The sequence below is a fragment of the Prionailurus viverrinus genome, chromosome E1 (assembly GCF_022837055.1).
Source record: "Prionailurus viverrinus isolate Anna chromosome E1, UM_Priviv_1.0, whole genome shotgun sequence".
NCBI lineage: Eukaryota > Metazoa > Chordata > Mammalia > Carnivora > Felidae > Prionailurus > Prionailurus viverrinus.
This window is the reverse complement of record NC_062574.1, coordinates 16,543,046-16,566,918: the sequence shown is the minus strand read 5'-3', so window position 1 is coordinate 16,566,918 and position 23,873 is coordinate 16,543,046. Positions and strand designations below refer to the sequence as shown.

Sequence of the window (23,873 nt, the reverse complement as noted above, 5' to 3'; positions counted from 1 at the left end):
AAATGTTTTGTACAGTTAAGACTGAGATTAAAAAAAAATTTTTTTAATGTTTATTTTTGGGAGAGAGAGAGAGAGAGTGTGTGTGTGTGTGTGTGTGTGTGTGTGAGAGAGAGCAAGGGAGGGGCAGAGAGAGAGAGGGAGACACAGAATCTGAAGCAGACTCCAGGCTCTGAGCTGTCAGCACAGAGCCCAATGTGGGCTCGAACTTACAAACCACAAGATCAAGACCTGAGCTGAAGTCAGATGCTCAACCAGCTGAGCCACCCAGATGCCCAAGATTAAGATTTTTTTTTTTTTATGTGTATTTTTGAGAGACAGAGCAAAAGCACGGGGAGGGGCAGAGAGAGAGGGAGACAGAAGATCCAAAATCAGACTCTGTGCTGATAGCAGAGAGCCCAACATGGGGGCTCAAACTCACAAGCCTCAAGACCATGACCTGAACCAAAGTCAGATGCTTAACTGAGTCATGCAGGCACCCTAAGATTAAGATTTTTATCTTAACCTTAAAAGTTTGTAAGTTTTGTTTCTATTGTGAGACAAAACAAATCTATATATCGTAATGTGAAAAGTTATTACAGTTGACAGTTCACAACATAATGCATTTGCTGACCTCTCACATTTAACTTGGACCATTTACAACTAAACTGCATAAATGAATACAGGGGCATGCTATGAATCTTTAAGAGGAGACTACTTTTATACAAATAAAATGTAGTTTAGTTCTGGGGTTCCTGGCTGGCTCAATTGGAAGAGCATGTGACTTGATCTCGGGGTTGTGAGTTTGAGCCCTACATTGGGTATAGAGATTACTTAAATAAAACTTAAAAAAAATAGTTCTGCCACTAAAGTTTTAAAATAATTATGTTTCATGTAAAAAAGAACAGTGAGAAATTTCATATTACCACTGTTGACAGAAGTGAGGAAGAAATTTACTTAATTGTAATATTTATTTATTTATCTTTGAGAGAGAGAAAGGCAGTGAGTGAGCAGGGAAGGGGCAGAGAGAGAGGATCCCAAGCAACCTCTGTGCTGTCAGTGCAGAGTCCAATGTGGGGCTCGATCTCACAAACTGAGATCATGACCTGAGCTGAAATCAAGAATCACATACTTAACTGACTGAGCCACCCAGGTGCTCCAAAATTTGCTTAATTTTTGCTGTAGGTAATGTGGGAGGTGAAGTAAAGATGAGGGGGAAGAAATACCATTTGTATATAACTCAACCATAATCTAGAATTTGAAACACCTCGCTGATATGTCCAACACACAAAGTATCCTGAAATTTTGTTTGTGAATTAAATCATATTTACACTTGATCTTAGCCAAAGGCCGAGAAGCAATAATCAAATCATATTTTAAATAACATTGGAGAAATAACTAAATTCTTAAGTCCCTAATTTTATCTTTTAAAATATGCATTTTCCATATATCAGCTTTTCTTAAAATAAGGTGTACCTGTAGATTAGAGTTTGAATAAGAATAATGTTTCTTTTTCAAATACTTTTTTTCTTTTAAAGATTTTATTCTTGGGGTATCTGGGTGGCTCAGTCAGATGTCCAGCTTTGGCTCAGGTCATGATCTCATGGTTCGTGAGTTTGAGCCACCGCATCGGGCTCTCTGCTGTCAGCAGCACAGGGCCCGCTTTGGATTCTCTGTCCTCCTTTCTGCCCCTCCCCAATGTGCAGTCTCTCTCTCTCTCAGAAAAAAAAAAAAAAAAAAAAAAAACATTTAAAAAATGATTTTATTTTTAAGTAATCTCTACACATACCGTGGGACTCAAACTCACAACCCTGAGATCAAGAGTCTCATGCTCTACTGACTGACCCAGATAGGCACTCCCAAAATGACATTTTTTTACAAAAGAAAAAAAAAAACCCAGAAATGCTGTTATTTGCTTATAGTATTTTAGGTATTTTAGCATAAAGGTGAGATAACTTTTCCTCCCCAAATATTTGTTGTTTGGGCTGTCACTGGTTACTAACTCTTAGAAATAAATTACTATAATTGGAGTCTTCAATTTTAGAATTGAAGGACTGCTATAATCTATTCTTTCCCATAAATGATAAGATTTAGCAGACATTAAAACTTTTTTCTGATGAGGTATTCAAACAAATACAGAGTTTCCAAATTGGAGTTGGCCAGTGAAGACAATCTATTGTGATGGCGTGAAACAAAACAAAACAAAACAAAACAAAACACTAAAGACGAACTTGCACTGGTGTTAGAGTAATTTGGCATGGATATTGTGATGTGTAGGTAAGAGAAACACCATCTGAAATTCCAACTGAAATATATTGTGAATTATTGTTTTTTAAAGTCTTCTCTTGAAAAGGTGAGTTGTTTTGAAACACCTAATTTAGAAATACTAAGTAGATCCCAGTTATATGAATCCAAAGGAGAGACAATATTTAAGATTCCATCCTAAAACGTTTATCTTTTCCATTGTGGTAAATGCCCACTAAAACAACTGAGAGGAGTATTGTTTCATTCTAGCAGAGGAAATAACCTCACCTTCATTTAGAAACTTCCAGACCCGGGGCACCTGGGTGGCTCAATCGGTTAAGTGTCCAACTTTGGCTCAGGTCATGATCTCACAGTTTGTGAGGCTGACCCCTGCATCGGGGCTCTGTGCTGATGGCTCGGAGCCTGGAGGCTGCTTTGGATTCTGTCTCCCTCTCTCTCTGCCTCTCCCCTGCTCATACTCTGTCTCTCAAGAATAAATAAAACATTTTTAAAAATTTAATAAAAAAAGAAATTTCCAGAGCCCAAAAATAGCAGAGAAATTAGGTAGATCACCAGGTTTGCTCTGCCTGTACTGTGGTTACCTAAACCTTAAAATATTGTTGTCATTAAAATTTAGAGAAAGGTAAGCAATGAAGGGAAAGTAAGAAAAGAAAAAGTTAAGAGATTTGAAATACTCCATCCATGGAACTAATCATGACAAATTTTAATAAAGATCATTTACTTATCTCTGATACTGGGAAAAAAAAGTCAAAAACTAAAATATTTCATATGAACCAGAACAGCTTTCTACAGTTTAGGGATATTCTCTGTTGTAATGTTTCTTTTTCCCACACTTGGATTTATAAATTTCATTTGCTAGCATCCTTCTCAAATAAGCACTTTATAAGCTCAACTTTTTAGTTAAGAGCCTTTTGTGTAACTCACCTTGTGTTTTATTTTTTTTAATGTTTATTATTGAAGAGATTGTGCACATGCACAGGAGAGAGGCAGAGAGAGAGGGAGACCAAGGATCTGAAGGGAGTTTTGCGCTGACAGCAGAGAGCCCCATGCAGGGCTCGAACTCACGAACCATGAGATCATGACCTGAGCTGAAGTCAGATGTTTAGCTGCCTGAGCCACTCAGGTGCCCCTCACCTCGTGTGAGTTCCATGATGACTTTAAACTATATATCTCTTCCCACTTAGCATAAGACTATTTTGCTTTTATTGCATTACTTATGGGATAACAGGTTGCAACATAGTCTCTCTGAGGAAACTACTGCTTCTCTTCCCCACCCTTCCCTAACCAAAAAAAAAAAAAAAAAAAGAAAAAGGAAAAAAGGGATGGTGGAAAATGTCCTCTGGTTACTGTTGTTTAATGAAGACAACCATTCTGAACAATTCTGGTGTCTTAAGCATCAGTTGTTGATTTATGAGTAAAGAGACTTGCTAAGGAACCAGGCTTCAATTGTATGATTTTGTAGCTAAGCACTAAGATATGTGTAAGAACACCACAGTGAAGCCATTGCATTCCATAGTTTTAAGCTTTGCTTTGACAGTGAACCCCAAATCAATTATACAACAAGTAGAACATATCAGGTCACTCTTTCCTACTTAACAGGGAGAATATGATCCTAATTCTAGGAGAATAATCTCCCTTTTAAGGCTTGGGGGGTGGGGTGGATAAGTTAAATGGAAATTCATATTTAAGCTTAAATTTTGAGATTAGTGTCATCAAATTAACAAGCCTAGTAAAAAGGATGGCGAGGAGTGATTCATCTCACCAAAGAACTTCTTTTGCCTTATTTTGAGATTTCATTATTTGATTCGATTTTCACGATTTTGGAGCTATTATATAGACTTTGTGCTTGTCAGGTTCTTGCATCCATCTCCAGATGGGGCAGCCAGGGCAATAAATTTAGGTTAAAAGTCATATGCAGTCTGCACAACAAATGGAACAAATTTTAAATGGGTTGTTAAGTTTTCTGGAAGAGTGATGAATTCTTTGGCTTCATTACTTATCAATATAGGAAACAACTTTAATCAGTTGAATTGCCTCCATGCCTTTGTCTTGTGTCTTGCCTATTTCTTGGGTATTTCTTAATAAAATCACAGCAAAAAAAAAAAAAAATTAACATCAGTACTTAACTTTACAATTCAATTCCATTTTTATTTTTACTTTTATGTAAATACTACATTAAATGTAAAAGATCTTTAAAAGATTGTTTTAAAGTCCATCTCCCTACTTCTACGTTTTCCTTTAAAAAAAATCCATAGTAGTGCTGATAAATAGGGATCAGGAAATGCAAACTATGCAGAACAGAGTTTTGTTTGTTTGTTTTTTTTTAAGTCCAGTGAAGTCTGACAACATTTCAAAATGCCTATATAATTCCCTCAATACTTAGCTTGGCCAACTCTAATTCTGTTTGAAAAAGTGCTTTTTAAAAAATAATATTTTTGAAGCATGTATAAGTGTGTGTGGGATGGAAAGAATCCATATCTGCATATCTTTATAAAGTAGTTCTTAAAATTTGCAAAGCCATTTACCACTGAATACGCTGCCACTTATACAATCCCTCTCCTTTCAGCTTGAAAGAAAGCAAAGAAAATGGAAATACGGTAGCATGAAGGAAGGAAAGAGTGAAGATAATGAAGGTAGGTCAGTGAGGGACATTTTTTAATCCCTCTTCTCTTTTCCTCTAATATTTCGGGAAACTTCTCAGCAGCTCACATCTATAAGGAAAATATCCCGCTGAGAAAGGCAAAGAATCAGAAATAGAAGGATGTAGGGGGAACACAGGAAGATGGCTGGGGCAGAGATTGTTGGGGAAAGGAAGCCAAGAGAGGAAGATCTATAATTGGATAAAACCAGGCCTCTGCTATATGGGTCTTCTTTCTATAAGGTTAGAATCAAATTTGATTTATATAGAGGAGTGAAGTGATATGGGGCTAGATGAGTGAGTCCTTTTATCGTTGACTAGGCTTTATTCCCTTTAAGGTTTTGATGAGGAAATCTTATACAAGGTGAATTTGCTTCTTTACTTACACATCTGAGAGTCACAAGCCACAAAAGGTCAAGTTCACTTGATATGTATTAAAGGCTTTATGTGAAATGAAAAGCTACTCATTTAACTGACCCTTTTCCAATCAGCCTTAGTTTAGACTCAATCTTGGGAAATTATCTGGAGGACTCACAGTCCTGATTGTCACCAGGAAGGGTTGGGGGAGTTCCATTTAAGGCTAACCCAAAGTCTCCAATTACTTCTGGACTAAGGATGACCTTGGTTATAGTCAGGGTGCCAGACCTATATATCCTATAAGCAAGAATTGGACTTATCCTCTTCACAGAGCAAAGTAACCCAGTCATTTGAAACAGAGCTTAAACCAGATAGTTAACTGAGCACTGAAGATGCATTTGTCAGCATCCATCTTCAAAGCAGTTCACGGCCAAGCCACAGTCACTGATGAAATAGGCCAGATTTGCCTGTGGAATGTTATCCTGAATGTTTAGCTGGCAGAGACAGGAAGATGGCAATGAAGTGCAGCAAACGCTGAACACTGACCCATAAAGGAAGGTGTGTGGCTACAGTAGTGTCATAGGAAAAGGAGAAGGTGACAGAACATGTGTAGCAGTTATACCCTTATAATAACATACATACACATTTGAGTAGGTGGAATTTGTTAATGTAAGAAAAATTAAAGGAAATTCATATAGTTTGGAATGGGCCCAAAGTATTGGAATAGAGATAAGGATACACTGAAACAACAGTATACACAGACACACATGCTCACATGTATACATTATTTTTCAGTTTAGTTTCTACATCTTCCTCTCCTGACTCCACAGCAGCACACAGGTTAAAGGGTTCTAGTAGATTCCAGCTACAGAATTCTATGCTATTCAAAAAATATATGGCTAGCAAAACAGCATCCCTGTTTTCTCCTACGTGGTTTATGCATTCATGACAGTGAAACCTTTAGAAGCAAATGGATGTCAGATACCAATGATAATAACAAGAAATGATACATGAGACTTTTACAAACTTGATTCTAAACCTAATCCTAACTGACTAGATGGTGGTTTTCATCACCTCCATACACACCCTCGCACATCCAAAATAGTCCAGTTCAGCTGTGTCACAGAGCTAATGTAATATGTCGGGGAGATTTCACAGAAAGAAGTAGCTGGAGGCCATTACAGTCTGGGCACCATAGTCTTTGGGACTGTCTCTCCATGAAGAAGGCCCTTCCATTGTCAGGCTTAGCTGGAAACTCTGACTCAGAGGGGAGAAGGCGAGGCATGACTAGTCAGAACCAGAGGAGAGGTTGTTGGGAAGCCATTTTCCTCTCATTGAAGTGTTTTATATGGCGTTCAAGTGGACGTCCCCATAGGGAATTTCTGTTGGTGTTTCAGGAGTGATACCTTTAATGATACGCTGTTGAGAAGAAAATATGATGTTATAAACATTCTTATAATTTAACAGTATTGCAAAAATATTTCAACCTTAGTATTGAAACATTTAAATAGCATGTTAATGGCATTTAATAGTAAGTTGGAATAGTCTAATTGACTTTCCTTAAGAAAGAAATTCCCAGGGCGCCTGGGTGGCTCAGTTGGTTAAGTGTCTAACTCTTGATATCAGCTCAGGTCATGATCTCATGGTTCATGAGTTGAGTCCCATGTTGGGCTCTGCACCTGACAGTGTGGAGCCTACTTGAGATTCTGTCTCACCCTTTCTGCCCCTCTCCCACTTTCTCTCTCTTCAAAATAAATAAACATTAAATTTTTTTTTAAACAAAGGTATTCCCAATTTGCTCTCAAATATAGATAAAAATGATACATTCAGGGAGCAACTGGCTGACTTAGTCGGAAAGCATGCAACTCTTGGTCTTGGAATCTTAAGTTTGAGACCCATGTTGGGTATAGAGATTACATACATACATACATAAAACTTTAAAAAATGACATATTCAGGAACTATAACCGTCTGTAAACTAAGAATATCACTGTAACACTAATGGGAGAAAATAATGAGCTTTCAATAGAACCCTCCACTGGCCTATAACATGCTTTTGATAGCCTGGGTAAGGGCATCTTTTTCTCTGGACAAAGGAGGCCTGCTGTGGCCACACAGGGCCTGGGGAGCAGAGTGAGTGCTGGCCTCTGTCCCCCAGCTCCCCCACCCCTCAGCCAGGCTCCTTGTGCCCGGCATATACACCCCAGGCATGGTGCACAGTGCCAGCAGTCACTGTAATGGCTGGGCTGTTACTGATTTAATGAATCTACCTGTGAAGGAGTACTGGTTAATTCATACAAGGGTAAAAATTATCATAACTAAGTTGAAAAAGATGTGACCATTTAAGTCATTACTCCTAAAGCAAACTCATGTTGACATAGAACTCACTATGGGGAAAAGGTTGAGAGTCTTTAGCTTAGAAACAGCTGAAGTACACAGAAGCTTTAAGACAGATCTAAAATATGTTTGGGCTTGGGTATGAAATATACAGCCCACCTTTTAAAACTTAGCATCAAGGTGACATGAAGCAGCTCAGGGTTGTGAAGAAGGAAAAACAGCACCACTTCAGAGGCTTAGAAAAATCTTTACTGAGTGGCTTAGTAAAATTTTTGATGGCCAAAAGTCTGTATGTATAGGAAGTGGGCAAAATTGGATCTGAAAGTAGTTTTTGATTTATGGATTTTAGGTGAAGCTCTGCTTCTCGTCCTTTAGATTTTGGGTTGAAAAAGAATGTAGTCCCCTCTGATCTTTTTTTCTTTTTTGAGTATAGTTGATACACAATGTTACATTAGTTTCAGTCCTTCAATCTTTTTTATTCTTATTTATTTATTGAGAGAGAGAGAGAGAGAGAGAGAGAATGCACACAAGCAGGTGAGGGGCAGCAGGAGAGAGAAAGAATCTCAAGAAGGCTCCACATGGAGCCCGATAGGGGTGGGGAGCAAGGGGCTCCATCTCAGGACCATGGGATCATGACCTGAGCCCAAATCAAGAGTGGGGCACCTAAATGACTGAGCCAACCAGGCACCCCCCGCCCCCATTCAATCTTTTTATTTCCTGGTTCTGGGAGTTCTTTAAGGAGCAGGGCCTATAGAATCCAAACAGTTCTAGCCGCACCATTAATGAAATTAATAAAATTATGTACTTTGTGTTTCTAATGACCTTACCATTCAAGCACTGAAATCTCGCACTAGAAATCCCCTTAAAAAGGAGTTGCTCCAGTCCTCATCAGCTACCAGGACGTGTCAAGCCATAGAAAGTGAAGTTTCACAAACCATCCTTCCCCATAAACGAGTATGTAAATCATAACTGATTAAACAGAATTATGTCTTGGTAATTTGGAACTGGACACAGATAATTCTAACTACTCTTTAAAAAATTTTTTTAATTATTGTGAGAGAGAGAGTGCAAGTCGGGTAGAGAGAGAGGGAGGGAAAGAATCCCAAGCAGGCTCTGCACTGTCAGCACAGAACCCAACACGGGGCTCGAACTCACAAACAGTGAGATCATGACCTGAGCTGAGATTGAAGTCTGTTGTTTAACGAACTGAGCCATCCAGGTGCCCCAATAATTCTAACTACCCTTAAGTGGAGCTATGTTGTGCAGGGAGAGAAGGTGTATGGTGTATACTAAGGTGTTTGGTAGAATGGTGGAATGAACAGCATTGTAAAGTAGAATTTTGGCTTTTGTATTCTAGTCCCTAGCCACCCATTCTGCTGCCCTTCTGGTTGCTGATATCCCAAAATGCCAGGTCCGCTTTTTGCCATATTTTGGCAGCATTCTAGTTGCTGGACTACCATTGCTCTCAAAACTTGCCAGGCCCTGGCCTTTTACAAGATGATAATCTAAGAAAACGGATCACTATTGACGTCTTCATGAATGCTTACTTATTAGGGGACATCTTCCCAGGATCTTTGTGTAGTTTACTGGAGGTTTTTACAACAATGACCTAATCTAGTTGAATGACTCCAAACTTGAGACTTCCAGGATGCAGGTGCATATGCTATCCTCCAAATTCCAGGTGAACAGGTGGTAGACTTTCCACATAAAAGTCCAACTTTTGATCTGCCTAGGGCCCTAAAGAGTTAAGAAATTTACCTTTCTCTTAGTCTTTTTTTTTTCTTAACTATACCAAAATTGCAAATGAGGCCTCCCTCCCTTATAGGTAGAATGTTATGGACCAAGGTATTTTGGTAGCATAATGAGATAATATACATGAAGACGCTTTGAAAAATATACAATCTTATACAAACTGTAAGGTTCTATGATTAAAATTAATTTTATCTTTTTTTTTAAGTAGGCTCCACCCCTACGTGGGGCTTGAACTCACAACCCTGAGATCAAGTCACATCCCTGAGATCAAGAGTCAGATGCTCTACCAACTGAGCCTCCCAGGTGTCCCTAAAATTTTAGAGCACATTATTCATTACTGTATTAATATTACTATAATGGTAAGTTGTTTTTACTCTAATGCCTTAAGCTAAAACTACTACATCCTTATTTAGTGATGATTTTCAAAATAGCACTCGTCATACTGCTGTTAGAAAAATGGCCATGGACATTTTCCACCATCATCTCGACTTAAAATTCACATACTGCTTCAGACATGACAGATCTGATGTCCATGCCCAATGGCAAGCAGAAGGCAGAGGAGTTATCTGATGAGTATAGAGTGCTATACACACCTCAAGCTGTGTGCTGTGGCACATGCAAATAACCAGCTCACTCTTTTGCCACTGTATCTGAGGCTTATGGGGATGCCTTTTAAGGTGACAGAGGCAGCCGTCACAGGTCTACACCATGGTGTAGGTGAGCTTCATGTGGTGGACTCATCTCTTTCGAACAGAGCATAACAAGAAGACCCTTTTCTCCCAAAACGATTTAACTACTCTGAACACACACACTAGCACCTACCTCTTTTTTTTTTTTTTTAATTTTTTTTTTTCAACGTTTATTTATTTTTGTGACAGAGAGTGACAGAACATGAACGGGGGAGGGGCAGAGAGAGAGGGAGACACAGCATCGGAAACAGGCTCCAGGCTCTGAGCCACCAGCCCAGAGCCTGACACGGGGCTCGAACTCTCGGACCGCAAGATCGTGACCTGGCTGAAGTCGGACGCTTAACTGACTGCGCCACCCAGGCGCCCCAGCACCTACCTCTTTAAATGTCCCTGGAGTGATGATCAGCCGATACGTTATATATGTGGGGATGCAGATAAAAGACGAGGTTCCTATGCAGTAACCCAGGATGATACTCCACTGAGGATAATTATATTGGAAAAGTCGTAGCTGTGGTGGGCTCATCAAAAAACTGCAAATGATGAACTAAAACAGAAATACCAAAAAACATTCAAAATCTTAACAATATCCGTGCAGACAGGGACAGTTCTGATACCATGAACACCAAACGCTAAGGCTGAGATCCTCTTGGGAAATTCCCCAGATGTGATCTATCCTGGACTGAGCTCTGACACATGGGATCCACAAATTTCTGTGCCCAAGCAGCAACAATAAAACAGGTGCTTCTATTGATTTTCCTTTCCACCCCTCACCTTAACCCTTAGAGCAGGGACACCAAGCCTCAGAAAGTTGTTTCTGGGGGAATTACAGCAACCCCTTCAGGGCAAAGGGGAAGAGACCAGCATCTACTAAGAGCGGTTTGGGGCCTGTCCTCCCAGATAGTGAAGACTAAACTGGATGACCTCTCCACGGCTCCTGCCAGTCCTAAGGCTTCATACTTCTCTGCTTTATTCTCTTTTCCTCCTTCATTTCTCAGCTGTGATTATTTTTGATCAGATGGAAGTTAGCTTTGTCCAGGAGAGATACTAAGGTTCTCAAGTCCTGTAGAGGACTTGGGCTCCGGGGTACATGTTCCTACTTTTCCCTTTTCTTGAGCTCTCTGCTTTCTGCATTCAGCACCTCAGCCTGGGGTTTCAACAAGGATGGCTTGAGGCATCTGAACAGTGGGTGCCCACCTGCCCCAGGCCCTCATCACAAAAGGAATAATGGAAGGAAAAAGTAGCTTAATATACTTTTTACTTGAAAACTCAGTGAAAATTTCTCCCAAGAAAAATTCTACAGTGTGTTCCCAACACTCCGTTTATAAGTTTTCTTATTTCAGTTTGGTTTCCAGAGAGAGCGTAAATACCAGTTTTTGCCCAGTAACCACTGGCCCGAAATCATTACTGCTCTTGATTTAATTTTATTTTATTACTTCATAGTCATAAAGAAGACAGCAATGTAAATTATTTGTGTGGTTAAACATCTATTTGTATCTTTTTTTCTTTGTCTGCAGGTAATAAAATGGGAAGCTGTTAAACACATATCCATCTTTCCAACAGTGTTGTCCTAAGTCCAGGAGGAAGCTTTCAAAACAGGAGGCTGGCCAATTGCAAACCTTTCTCTGGACTTACTCTCCTCACCCCAGACCCAGCTACTAAGGAAGCCAGTTTTGGAACATGGAACGATAGATTGGATGCAGTTAGGAGCCCTGATCTCATCTTGATGTCAGGTGTGTGAAATCCAGCACAGTTCAGAGGGGCCTCAAGCTCTTGGGGCAGAGCCAGTAAGTGTTGCTCCAGACACGACTTTGCAGGGCCCTCTCTCCTTGCTCATATATAATATTTTCTCTTTTTGTAACTTGGCCTCAGTGAAAAAGAATATTTTTAGTAAGCTACTCATTGTTTACTGAAAGCAGCCTTAAAAAGCCCAGGGCAAGGGCTCTGTTAAGTAAACCCAGAAGTGGAAGACAGATTTGCCTCCTCTTAATTGGGCACTGGAGCACTTGCCTTTAGAGGAAGTGAGTAAAGCAAACATCACAGGAATTATGAGTGATGTGCCTGAACACAGATCTGTGCAGGGGTTTTGCTGGGCACAGAAACTCACTGACTGTACACCAAGTATTCACCCAGTCTGTTAGACGACCAGAGGTTCAGAGAAATTAAAAGTACTAAGAACCCAGAGCCAGGACTAGGGTGGAACATGTGAGGCACTCACCTTGGGTACAACATGCAAGTAAATTTTAGCAATCAAGAAATAATACTATGGTGCAATAGTTTAGACAAGATCTGACAGGGCCAGATTAGGGTAAGGTGGGTGAGGTGAGACATGCAAGCACGGGGTCAGATCTTGTGTTTATTTAAAATGGAATCTGTTGATTAGGGACTTTTTTTTTTTTAATGTTTATTCATGAGAGGGAGAGAGACAGAGCATGAGCCGGGGAGAGAGGGAGACACAGAATCTGAAGCAGGTTCTAGACTCTGAGCTGTCAACACAGAGCCCAACGCGGGGCTCAAACTCACAAACCGTGAGATCATGACCTGAGCTGAAGTCAGATGCTTAACCGACTGAATCATCCAGGTACCCCAAATGGAGACTTTTTTTGCATTAATTTTGGTTTTTTAGAAAATATTACATTAAAATGGTCTTTATCTTGATTACTGAGTTTTTCAGCACCTCCCCTGCTGAATTTTATGCCTGTGGTGAGTGCCTCACTTTCCTCTCCCAAATCTCAGCTCTGGACATCATCTCCTCACTGTGTAGGAAATATTAAAGTAAACAAACAAACAGACATGGCTTCTTCCCTCAAGGAAATAATGCAATGTCTCCAATTGCTTTGAAAAACAAATGAAAGGATTTAAGTAGATTATCTAAAAGCATTGGTAATAATATAAATTAATAATCCACTTATGTCAGAGTTTATGCTTCTAGTAATGGCAGGCTAGGTGGTTCATGCCAACACCCTCACTGAAAACAACTGAAACTTCTGACTTTAAAAAAAAAAAAAAAAAAATATATATATATATATATATATATATATATATATATATATATGTTTTTAATCTACCAAAAAGCACCAGTGAGCTGATAAGGTAATAAGGAACTACCAGGCCAAGATCTAGGGGAATATACCAGAGCCGCTGGGCCCTGAGAATTATCTGCTGCCTGGGACAATAGTTGGCTTTGGTTTTAGAAAATTTCAGCGTCCAGGGGAATGGAAGTCAGGAAGGGATTCTGGGGTAGAGAGACACACAGGCAGCATCGCAGAGGCAAGAATGAACATTCATCTTATAAGTTACTGTCCAGATGTATGGGTATAAAATACCAAACAAAGGACTGCCCAGAGAAAGTCAAAAGAGAATACAAAATGGTTTTTTGTTTTGTTTTTGTTTTTAAAGACAGGAAGTAACAGCTATATGCCAAAGGCAGAGATGTCCCAGACACTCCTAACAAGCTGGAGCTGGATGGAAGGACCAGTCCAACAAACTTTCTTGGCTCTAAAAGATTTTAAAATTTTCCTCCAAAATAAAGTTACGGATAAATGAAAGAACTGGAGAGTAATTTGTGCTGATGTGCACAGAGTCACTTTACCACACACTACCTCAGAGCACACTGGGGATGTCAGCAGGGCGCTTATCCTCCTTTGAGCAAGTTACCTCCTTCAGAGGGATGCCAGGAGGAAAAGCAGAGGCACGTGCTATAAGGAAGGAGTGAGTGCTGAATGCATCCTGGCAAGTAGGTAACCCTTGGAACTGAATGTTCTCACCCAGGTCCTTTAGCAATAAATGTATTCTACTTCTGACTCAGGTCCATGCTTGAGGACTTGCAGGGGTATTTTTAAGAAAATGAGCCACCTGGGTGGCTCAATGGGTTAAGCGTCTGACTTCGGCTCAGGTCCTGATCTCACAGGTTCGTGTGTTTGAGCCCCACATCAGGCTCTGTGCTGATGGCTCAGGGCCTGGAGCCTGCTTCAGGTTCTGTGTCTCCCTCTCTCTGTGTCCCTCCCCCACTCGCATTCAGTCTCTCTCTCTCTCTCTCTCTCAAAAATACATAAACATTGAAAAAAAAATGAATACAAAATTACAAGGACCCCTCCCAGGACCTTCAAGAGCAGCTCAGTAAATCTTTCCCAGGTCTTGAACAGGTCTTACTTGTCATGTGACTTGGGACCCTTTAAGGCTTCAATTTCCTTAAATGTAAAATGGAGCATTAGAACTACTACTACTTCGTAGAATAGCTTGTAAGGATTAATAGAGCAATGGGTGTAAGTTTAGCACAAAGTCTGGCCTGGCACTTAATGTTCAATAAATGTTATTTATCATTATCACTGAGTTGGGGAATGATATAATACATGCAGCAGGGACCGAAGCCCAGACTCCTCTACAGTGTTAGAAGTCAGAAGAGGGGGCGGGGAAGTGTGGGGAGCACAGTGACTGGGAGGGGGCATCAGAGGGGCTTCTAGAGTGCTGGTTGTGTTTTTGTTAGCACAGTTTTGGCTACAAAAGTATGCTCCATTATAAAATTTCAATGAGATGTACATTTAAGATTGGCACACTTTTCCATGTATCTGTTACACTTCAATAAAATTTACTTTTTATAAGTGTTTGAGTGGGCCATTCTTCAGGGCCAGAAGGAGAGGGAAATGACAACTCACCAGGAGAAACAGAGGGCTGATGGCTACCCAGCAGATCTTCCAAAACCATCCAGGGCTGAAGCCAAGCATTTCTTTCACATCACTGCAGAACTGAGTGATGCCTAAAATCACCCAAAAGAAAAAGAGATTGACTGAGGGAGGACATGGGCTGTTCTGTCCCTTGATTCTCAGAGACAGTAGCAACTCTGGAATTTCTCCACACCAGGAGCTCAGGGGCACCCATCTAGTCTGAAAGTGGGACAGAGGACTTGTCACAAAACTGCATTTGATAGCAATCAACTTTCTACACAGAGTGGGAGTGGGAGGATAGGTGGACATTTGGGGGGGACCTAAAACCCCCCCACTGGTGCCTCCCCGCTTGGTACCCACACTGCTTTTCTAAGGTCTCAGCATATATTTGATTTTACTGTAGAAAAGAATTTTCTAGGAGGGGCGCCTGGGTGGCTCAGTTGGTTAAATGTCCGACCTTGGCTCAGGTCGTGATCTCACAGTTTGTGAGTTTGAGCCGCCCCTCATCGGGCTCTGTGCTCTCAGTTCAGAGCCTGGGGCCTGCTTCAGTTTTTGTGTCTCCCTTTCTCTCTGCCCCTCCCCCACTCATGCTCTGTCTCTGTCTCTCAAAAAATGAATAAATGGTAAAAAAAAAAAAAAAAAAAAAAATTTTCTAGGAATTGTGAACCCATTTGACAGAGGCTGACTTCAACCCTTTGTTGGAAACTTCCAAGAGAAAATTTTAACCACGTATTGCCCATCTCCTATGCCAGATCAAGATCAAGGTTCTTCCATAAAAAGTATGTGAAAGTGAGTATTGGTAAGACATCAAGAGGGGCAAGGCAGTTGCTTCCCTGAGAGACCAGCAATACCTGGGGCAGGTCTACTGCAATTCACATACTCTGAATCACTGAGGAGGTAGAGAGGGCTTCTGTTTTAAAAACTGGGCTCATGTTTAAAAACTGGGCTGGAAATTTGGGGCCTCCCCTTCTTCATATTATGTGTAACAACAAACATGCCAAAGCTGTTTTGTTACCATAGAAATTAGAGGGAAAAGAATACATTTCCAGAATAAAATAATCATTTCTTAATTTTATAAAGATGAAGAGTGGTATTTCTGAACCTGGTTTCCTTCATGTCAACTCCTAGGTTATCCCCACCCCCACCCATGGATTCTTAGAACCCATGTTAGCCCACTCTCTGTGCTCCTGCTAGTTTCACCCTTATCAGAATCCATCCCAGGATCAGAGGGGGTGAAGTGGGGATTTCACCAAGGCAGATAATACAAACAGGAACATTCTTGCCTCTTCTCTGGAAAATAATCTCCTGAACTCTATCTCAGGGCTTTGCAGGGAGCTCTTGCTTGCAAAATTTAAACTTGGGGCTACTCTACAAAACAGTCGGATACTGTATACTCTACAAATGCACTCACTATGCACTAGTCCATTGTTCAATTCTTAGACACAATCAGTATTTGAAGCGTCCACTATGGATGAGCTATATGGAACTGCTTCAGCCTGTCTCCACTGGGTGAACATTTAAACTCAGAAGGAAAAAAAAAAAACCCAAAACATCCTCTCAAGAGTAAGGGGAATCAGTGTGGAGGAAATGGTGACCTGTTTCTGAAGAAGGCACTCCACTGAGGTTATTTTACAGACCCACTGGGAGGTGATGTACCCTGCCCTGATTTTCTTCAATGAAATCAGCCCTTCTCTACTCTGGTGGCTGCAGGCTGGTGTAGATCATGAGTGTGGAAGGAAGCATCTTACCATAAAACCAATAGACAGCAACTGCTTCTATAAGTACAACGGTGAGCACTGCAGGGCCTGTGGCATATTCCTCCAGCAGCTTTACCACGTACGCCCCTCCCTGGAAACGACATCATGATCCTGAGTGCGGGCCCTCTGAGGCACTACCTTCTCTTTATGATTAAAGCCAAAAGCAGCTTCTTAACTTAGGATAATTCTAGAAAATTCCCACCTTGGACCTAATATAAATATCCCAGAGCCTGCCTCTTGGACTGACCCTCACTGTATGGGCCAGATTTCATCCCATCAGACGCCTCTTCCTGTCCTATGGAGCACTCTCTCCTTGTTTTTTATCTCACTAAGTTTAAAGAGACAAACTCAAGAGAGTCCCTGGATCTTTTTTTCAACTTTCTTCAATTTACTGAATACCTACTGTGTACTCTACCCTAAAGAATCCTCGTCCCTCAGGGCGCCTGGGTGGCAAGTGACCAACTCTTGATTTTGGCTCAGGTCATGATCTCACGGTTCATGAATTTGAGCCCGAGGTCACTGCCACTGACAGTGCAGAGCCTACATGGAATTCTCCCCCTCTTCCTCTCTCTCTCTCTGCCCCTCCCATGGACTCACTCTCTCTCTCTAAGTAAAATAAATTTTTAAAAAATCTAAAAAAAAAAGAATCTTGGTCCCTGAAGACTGAACCTGGGAGAGTTTGTAATACCAGACCCACTGAACACAGTGGCCATGGCTTTGCCTTCTAACTTAACTCACAAATCCTTTGGATCCTCCTCAGGGCCCCACCACCCTGACAAAGCTACCAGAGCCACTGGGGTCATAGCTTGAAGATTCAGATCTTCAAAATCTGCCTTATGTCGGGAGGACACAAGCCTAGGATGCCTGTGGGCTCTGATTACATTTTACAGTATGTGCTTCAGCTACAAAAAAGAAAAAAAAATCATAGGAGAGAGGGTCTGACTTCCTCACCACTGCAAATTCCCTGGAGGAGACAGGGTGACATGACAAACATGAGATGCCAGCCTTCAGATATTCTGCATATGAGGACATCACGGCAATAATCCCATGAAAGCAGCCCTAAAGACTGGAAGAACAAATCTTAGTTTTTCTCCAGATACCCTGCCAAGCCTGAAATCTAAATTGGGTCTAATGTAAAATGCTAAGACCTCCAGATACCATGCACAGATTCTACAAACAGATGCTGCCAGAAACAACTTTTCTTCTTATCCTTGGTGACATTTTAACAGCAGTGACAACCCCTCTTACTTTAGCCCCAAAGCCAGGGCACCATGTGGGGTGGAAGGAAAGGAATAGTTTCTTGTGCTGTTCCACTGCCCCAGGGTACGCTGGCTCACAGCTGAGGGCTGTGGTACTCACAAAAGTCAGGGTGACCAGAGATCCGAAGAAGCAGGTAATGACCACACCAAGCACAAACCACTCTCGGCGCTCGGACCAGATGTGCGGAAACTCGTCTATCACAGCTGTGATCACCCCCTCCAAGCCTGCAAACTGAAAGGGACACACAAGCAGTCACAGGGGAAGCTCAGGACAAGTCTGTCACCTTCGAGGACAAGTCTGTCACCTTCGAGGACAGTGAACAGGAGGGAGTGACCGTCAAGCTGGTCATGACCAGTTCCCCACCATACACCAGATCTCACTGGAAATATATTACCCTGTTTCACAATTTCATTTAGAACCCAACCCTAATGACATCAAGGAAAGAAAATATAGGGCCTGGACAGGACTTCTTTATGTGACATCTCTTGGGCGAGACGCTGGTTGCACCAGAAAGGCCAACTCAAAGCTGAGACTCATTCCACCCTAATAAGTACAAGGTGCTGAGCCGAATGTGGGGCAGCAGGGCACTGAGACAAAAGAGTGACCTTGCTCTCACCTTAAATACTGCCATCTGGTCAAGGGACGGTACCCAGTAATAACAGGTCACATATGCTGAGCCCTGGCCTGTGCAGACACCTTACCCTCATTAGCCCATTATGACCCTCTAACACACTTAGAGGGCCGTGAGCACCAGCAGTGAGGACTGAACAGGGGCTGAGAAAGCACTGGGAGGGAGCAGCCAAGACCGCCTGGGGTGGCCAAGATGGGAGGGGTGGGGGATAGGTGCAGCTCCCCCTCCCTCCTGCTCCCCTTCCCCCCTCCCCTTCCTCCCACTCCCCATTCCCCTCCTCCTGTTCCTCTTCCTCCTCCTTAGAGCCAGGTTTCCCTCTCCATCCACTCACAGTGCTGTCCAGGCCCAGTGTGATTAGCATCAGGAAGAAGATGATGGCAAAGAATGTGGACGCTGGCATGTTGGCTATGGCTTCTGCATATGTGATGAAGAGGAGGCTGGGGCCTGAGATAGAGAGGGAGAGAGGAGGAGGTAGTCCCTGGGACCTGCTCTGCAAAGATGTCTCAGGGGAAAACTCAGCCATACCAGCAATTACAATTTTTTTTTTATTTTTTGTTTATTTCAAGAGAGAGAGGGGAAGGAGCAGAGAGAAGGAGAGACAGAATCTCAAGAAGGCTCTGAACCACCAGTGCAGAGCCCGATGTGGGGCTTGAACTCACAAACTGCGAGATCATGACCCAAGATCAAGAGGCGGACACTTAACGGACTGAGCCACACAGGCGCCCCAACAATTACAATTCTTGTCACAAGACCTTACATGTGAATTAGGCTTGGACACCTACCAAATACTTCCTTACACGCCACACCAGCTCACCAACCCATGCTGACATCCTGGGAGGCAGGCAGGGAATAGTATCCATCTTGGAAAGTGTGAACTCTCAACTAATGTGGGGAATGGAAACAAACCCAAGACCCTAAGACTAGCAAAACTGCACACAAGAATAAGTTTCCACCATATAACAACTCAGAGCTTTTTTCAGGGCCAGGACTGATATCTCTAACATTTCACAACATTTAGCTCTCTCTGATCACTTTAGCTCCAAAACAGTCGGAGACGTGAAACTGATTTCAGAAGAGTCATAGAAGCTTTGGAATAAAGGCCTCCTGCTATTTTAAAGTCCCTTTTGATAGTGTGAGGGACTTGTCCTCAACCTCTCACAAGCTAGATAGGGGTGCCTTAGTTTGGGGTACAGGCATGATCAGAGCTATGCATCAGGCCAGAGACAGAAGCATGTTGGCGAGCATGTTGGGATTCCATCCACGAGATCCCATTGCCACTTTTTCAATATCTGTCACTCCTTTTCCATGAAAGCCTCATAATACAATAGAGTGACTTGTCATCTACATTTTATTTTTCTCCAAGGGGAAATTCTAAGGATCATTTGCTTACTAGACTTGTACCCATCACTGTACCCAAACCTACTGGTTTAAAAAGCCCTCATCTAGGTCATATTTCAAGCCTATGTGTGTTGAAGGCCCCAGAACTGGGTGCCAGGGGAGCTACCCCATCCCCACCAGGGTGGAGCACATGGAAGGCAATAAGTTTCCCTAAAACTTTGGAAAAATTTTAAAGGAACACTTAGAAATAATTTAAAAGTTAGATATTTGTAAAGATCCACAGAGCAGCCAAGCAGTTCAGTGAAGAGTAAGGGACGTAAATGGAACCCACATTCCCACCTGCATCTTTAGCCACCTCAGACACCTCTTCGTTCCTCATCTCTGCCATATACCCGAGCACCGTGAAGATGACAAATCCGGAAACGAAGCTCGTCATGCAGTTCACCCCACTGGTCACCAGGGCATCTCTGGAGCAGAAAACCCAAATGAACCTCAGTTCACCAAGCAGAGAGTCTAAAGAGCATCTGTCACCAGCCAAGGCAAGGACGAGCAGGCTGAGTTCACAGGGACCTCAGGCCAATCCTGGTGTCCCCTCCGCTCCTCCCAGGCCCAGCCTCTCAGACGGGAAGGTGGCTCGAAGCACAAGCTGCCATTACCACCATGCACGGCGTGGTAGAGCAGCAGGTCAGGACTGGTTTGAAGAGATGGTGCTGTTGTGAACGGGAATAACACAGACCTTTTGATTTCAAACAAGAATTGCTCGGAAACAGGGCCTGGATTGGAGTGGGGGCCAGGAGGGGGCCTTGGCCTCACATTTGCGAAGCCCTCAGATTCAGACTTTTGAAATTATGTGCAAATGAGGTTACAAGAGTGTCACAGAGATATCCTGACACTTTTAAATTAAAAAAAAAATTTTAACACTTGCTTTTGAGAGACATAGAGCCCAAGTGGGGGAGGGACAGAGAGAGACAGAGACAGAATCCGGAGCAGGCTCCAGGCTCTGAGCTGGGGCCCGACTTGGGGCTCAAACTCACAAACCATGAGCCAAAGTCAGATGCCACTGAGGCGCCCCAATATCTTGACACTTTTAAAAGAACACCTCATCATACAACTTCAGGCAGGGGTCCCGATGCAATGCCACACTGCTTAGGGTACTTGTGAATTCCTTTTTAAGAATAAAAGAATTCATTAATTATCTTATGAACAAGCACAATTAGAGTGAGTGCTGGACACTGCCATCTGTGGTGGAACATTAAAAAAAAAGTTAACTCTAAAGATGATGAGTGGGGGCGCCTGGGTGGCTCAGTCAGTTGAGCATCTGACTCTTGGTTTTTGGCTCAGGTCATGATCTCACAGTTTGTGGGAGATGGAGCCCTGTGTCGGGCTCTGCACTGACAGCATGGAGCCTGCTTGGGATTCTCTCTCCCTCTCACTCTACTCCCCTGCTCATCTCTCTCTCTCTCAAAGTAAATAAACATTAAAAAAAAAATAAATAAAGATGATGAGTGATACCGAAATCATAATTGGTACAACACTAACTGTTTCGTCCAAATTTCTGATTTTGCCCCCAAAATTATGGCATTTTGTATTGGTCAAAATAGTCCAATCATCATACTTTTGTGCATATGTACATAAGGAAATTATCACATTACAACTGTTGTTCAACACATCAATAAGTGAAATCTAAATATTTAATATATGTTGCAATTTTTGTAAACCTGCTTTGGCATTTCTTTATTTTTTTTTTGATATACAGAGACTTAAAAAACGGAAGCGGCCTGGGGCTCCTCTCAATCTCTGAATGGTCTGGGTGAGGCTTCGACCCCAGGGGGTGCTCTGGCCACAAGGGAACTGGTCAGGGATCTGTGACACACCTGAGCCCAGCCAGGCTTGAGGCCATTAGTTCGATCCCCTTCCTCCTGGCCAGCTGACTTATGCTCACCCCACTTTCAGGCTTTACTTGGGGTGGGGGGCAGATACTCACTGGTAACAGTTGTTGTTGAATTTGTTGTAGCTAGCGAAAGCCAGTAAGACCCCAAAGCCAGGACCAAGAGAGAAGAAGATCTGTGCGGCAGCATCCACCCACACCTGGAAGGCAGCAGAGGTGGGGGTGAGGACTGGGCCCCGGGCCTTCCAGGTGGCTACGTGCAAAGTGAAAACCCAGCTCTCAAAGCTCATGCCAGGGATGACCACATACCAAGTGCCAACAAATGTGGTTTCTCCTCCTAACATTGAAGCACAAACCAATCTACTGGTCTCAACTCTACTTTTCATGCTTCTATTTCTGACTTAAAGCACGACTGCAGACTTGCCACTGAACCCAAATTTCAATAGTTGTCCCTACTCGGGGGGACTAGCTTCAGTTAGTAAAATGACAGACAGGGGCACATCGTTTTCCTCATGATCTTACCCCTGTCTCCAGGAGTTTCTGCCAGTTGGGTTTCAAGTAGAAGAGAATACCCCTCCAGGCTCCGGGGAGGGTGGCGCCTCTTACCAGCAGAACTGAAAGGATGATGTAAGGGAAGGTGGCTGTCACCCACACCACCTGTAAAGAAAGGGGTAGAAACACAGGTTGTCAGCATGTGGATGTTTGTATCTTTTATTCTCGAAAATCTCCAAGGAAGGAGATGTACCTCTTCTTTTCTGTAACTATAGAAGGCAGGGTGGCATTGCAGAAATATCAGCGGCTTTAGAATCGGTCAGGGATCTGACTCACAGCTTGCCAATACTACCACAAACCCACTTCCCAGCCATCATATGGGAAAACACCTAGCAAAAGATGATAAAGTAGCCAGTGTACATAAAGCACTGATCATGGCTCATCATGGGCTTTCAATAAATTATTGTCACTATTAATAATTGTGACACTACCAGTGGGTTAAAGGAATTTTTTAAAAATCACATAATGGTTCCTGGGATTGGCCCGTTTATGGAAATTTTAACACATATCTGGTAAAGAGAAACTGAGCCTCATAAATTGTGTTTGGTGTTGAAGGAAACATTGTCCTTCTGTCTATAGCTGTCCAGGCTACTGAGTTCTGAGTTTGAATCCTCTGGAGCCCCTGGGCAGGCCTGGGTCAGCAGCCAGAGTCCTCCTCACCTTGCCAGACGTTTTGACACCTTTCCAGATGCTGAAGTAGATCACAGTGAAGATCAGCATGATGCAGAGAGCGAGCTGCCAGCTGATGCCCCCCAGGTCCTGAAGTCCCTTAGACCGATGGATCTGCAGGATGTGGCGCCTGGAGACAGCGAGAAAGAAAGGCCCATGAAACGGCCTGAGCAGTAAGCTGAGGATACCATCTGTGACACCTCCAGGGGAGTCCAGAGAAGAAACAGACACCGCGCTGCAAGGACCAAGCAGTCGCTAGGCTTCAGGAAGCGCTGGGTCTGCGGGTCCTGACGGACAGGGCAGTACATTCAGCCCGCAGACCCTAGAAGAGCACGCAGCTCCCAAGGCGGACTTCCAGGCTGGGGCAGCATCTGTATGTGTGGGTAGCATCTTCTCCACCCCAAAATTACTCTCTCCTGGGCCGCAGCTGCCTGAAATTCCAGCATTAAAGAATACTACCCACCCCAGGCATCTTCTTCCAAAGGATAGATTCCACTTGTGAAGTGAACACATGAAACCAGAAACCCTGGATGGTTTTAAACTACTGAAGCAATGGGAGGCTCTGATTCCATGACAACAGAATGAGAGCAGGGCCCAGGAGGAAGGGCGGTTTTGACACAGGCGAGTAAGTTTGTAATGTGAATGAAGGAATCACCCTGGGCACATTGGGACCGCCTGGCCTGGCACATCAGGAAGGAGGGGGCAGGGTTGCTTGGGTGGTTCAGTCTGTTATATGTCTGACTCTTGGTTTCGGCTCAGGTCATGATCTTACAGTGGAGCCCACATCGGGCTCTGTGCTGAGTGTGCATTCTCTCTCTCTCTCACTCTCCCTCTGCCCCTCCCCTGTGCTCACTTTCTCTCTCTCTCTCTCTCTTTCTCTCTCTCTCTCTCTCTATCAAAATAAATAAATAGGGGTGCCTGGGTAGCTCAGTCTGTTTTGTGTCCAACTCTTGGTTTCCTCTCAGGTCATGATCTCATGGCTCATTGGTTCAAGCCCCGAGTCAGACTCTGTGCTGATAGCGTGGAGCCTGCTTGGGATTCTCTGTCTCCCTCTCTCTCTGCCCCTCCCCTGCTCTCTCTCTCCCCCTCTCTCTTTCAAAATAA

General features: G+C 42.9%; 1 protein-coding gene and 1 long non-coding RNA gene across 2 annotated transcripts in view; one reads left to right on the top strand and one right to left on the bottom strand.

The window, feature by feature from the left end:
- Window positions 1-4,398: 4,398 nt before the first annotated feature.
- SLC6A4 (solute carrier family 6 member 4) overlaps window positions 4,399-23,873 on the bottom strand; it is a 46,344-nt gene continuing 26,869 nt past the window's right edge. The window contains exons 6-15 of the mRNA XM_047831965.1: window positions 22,761-22,899; window positions 22,071-22,205; window positions 21,645-21,748; window positions 20,000-20,127; window positions 18,654-18,766; window positions 17,791-17,922; window positions 16,423-16,522; window positions 14,666-14,766; window positions 10,390-10,557; window positions 4,399-6,655 (exon numbers count right to left, since the gene is read on the bottom strand). Coding sequence (XP_047687921.1) covers window positions 6,581-6,655; window positions 10,390-10,557; window positions 14,666-14,766; window positions 16,423-16,522; window positions 17,791-17,922; window positions 18,654-18,766; window positions 20,000-20,127; window positions 21,645-21,748; window positions 22,071-22,205; window positions 22,761-22,899 — 1,195 coding nt within the window. The 3' untranslated portion in view covers window positions 4,399-6,580. The remainder of the gene's footprint in view (window positions 6,656-10,389; window positions 10,558-14,665; window positions 14,767-16,422; window positions 16,523-17,790; window positions 17,923-18,653; window positions 18,767-19,999; window positions 20,128-21,644; window positions 21,749-22,070; window positions 22,206-22,760; window positions 22,900-23,873) is intronic.
- LOC125151275 (uncharacterized) lies at window positions 8,411-13,938 on the top strand. Its single transcript, XR_007146713.1, has 3 exons — window positions 8,411-9,683; window positions 11,528-11,743; window positions 13,410-13,938. It is a non-coding gene; the product is annotated as an uncharacterized LOC125151275 (long non-coding RNA).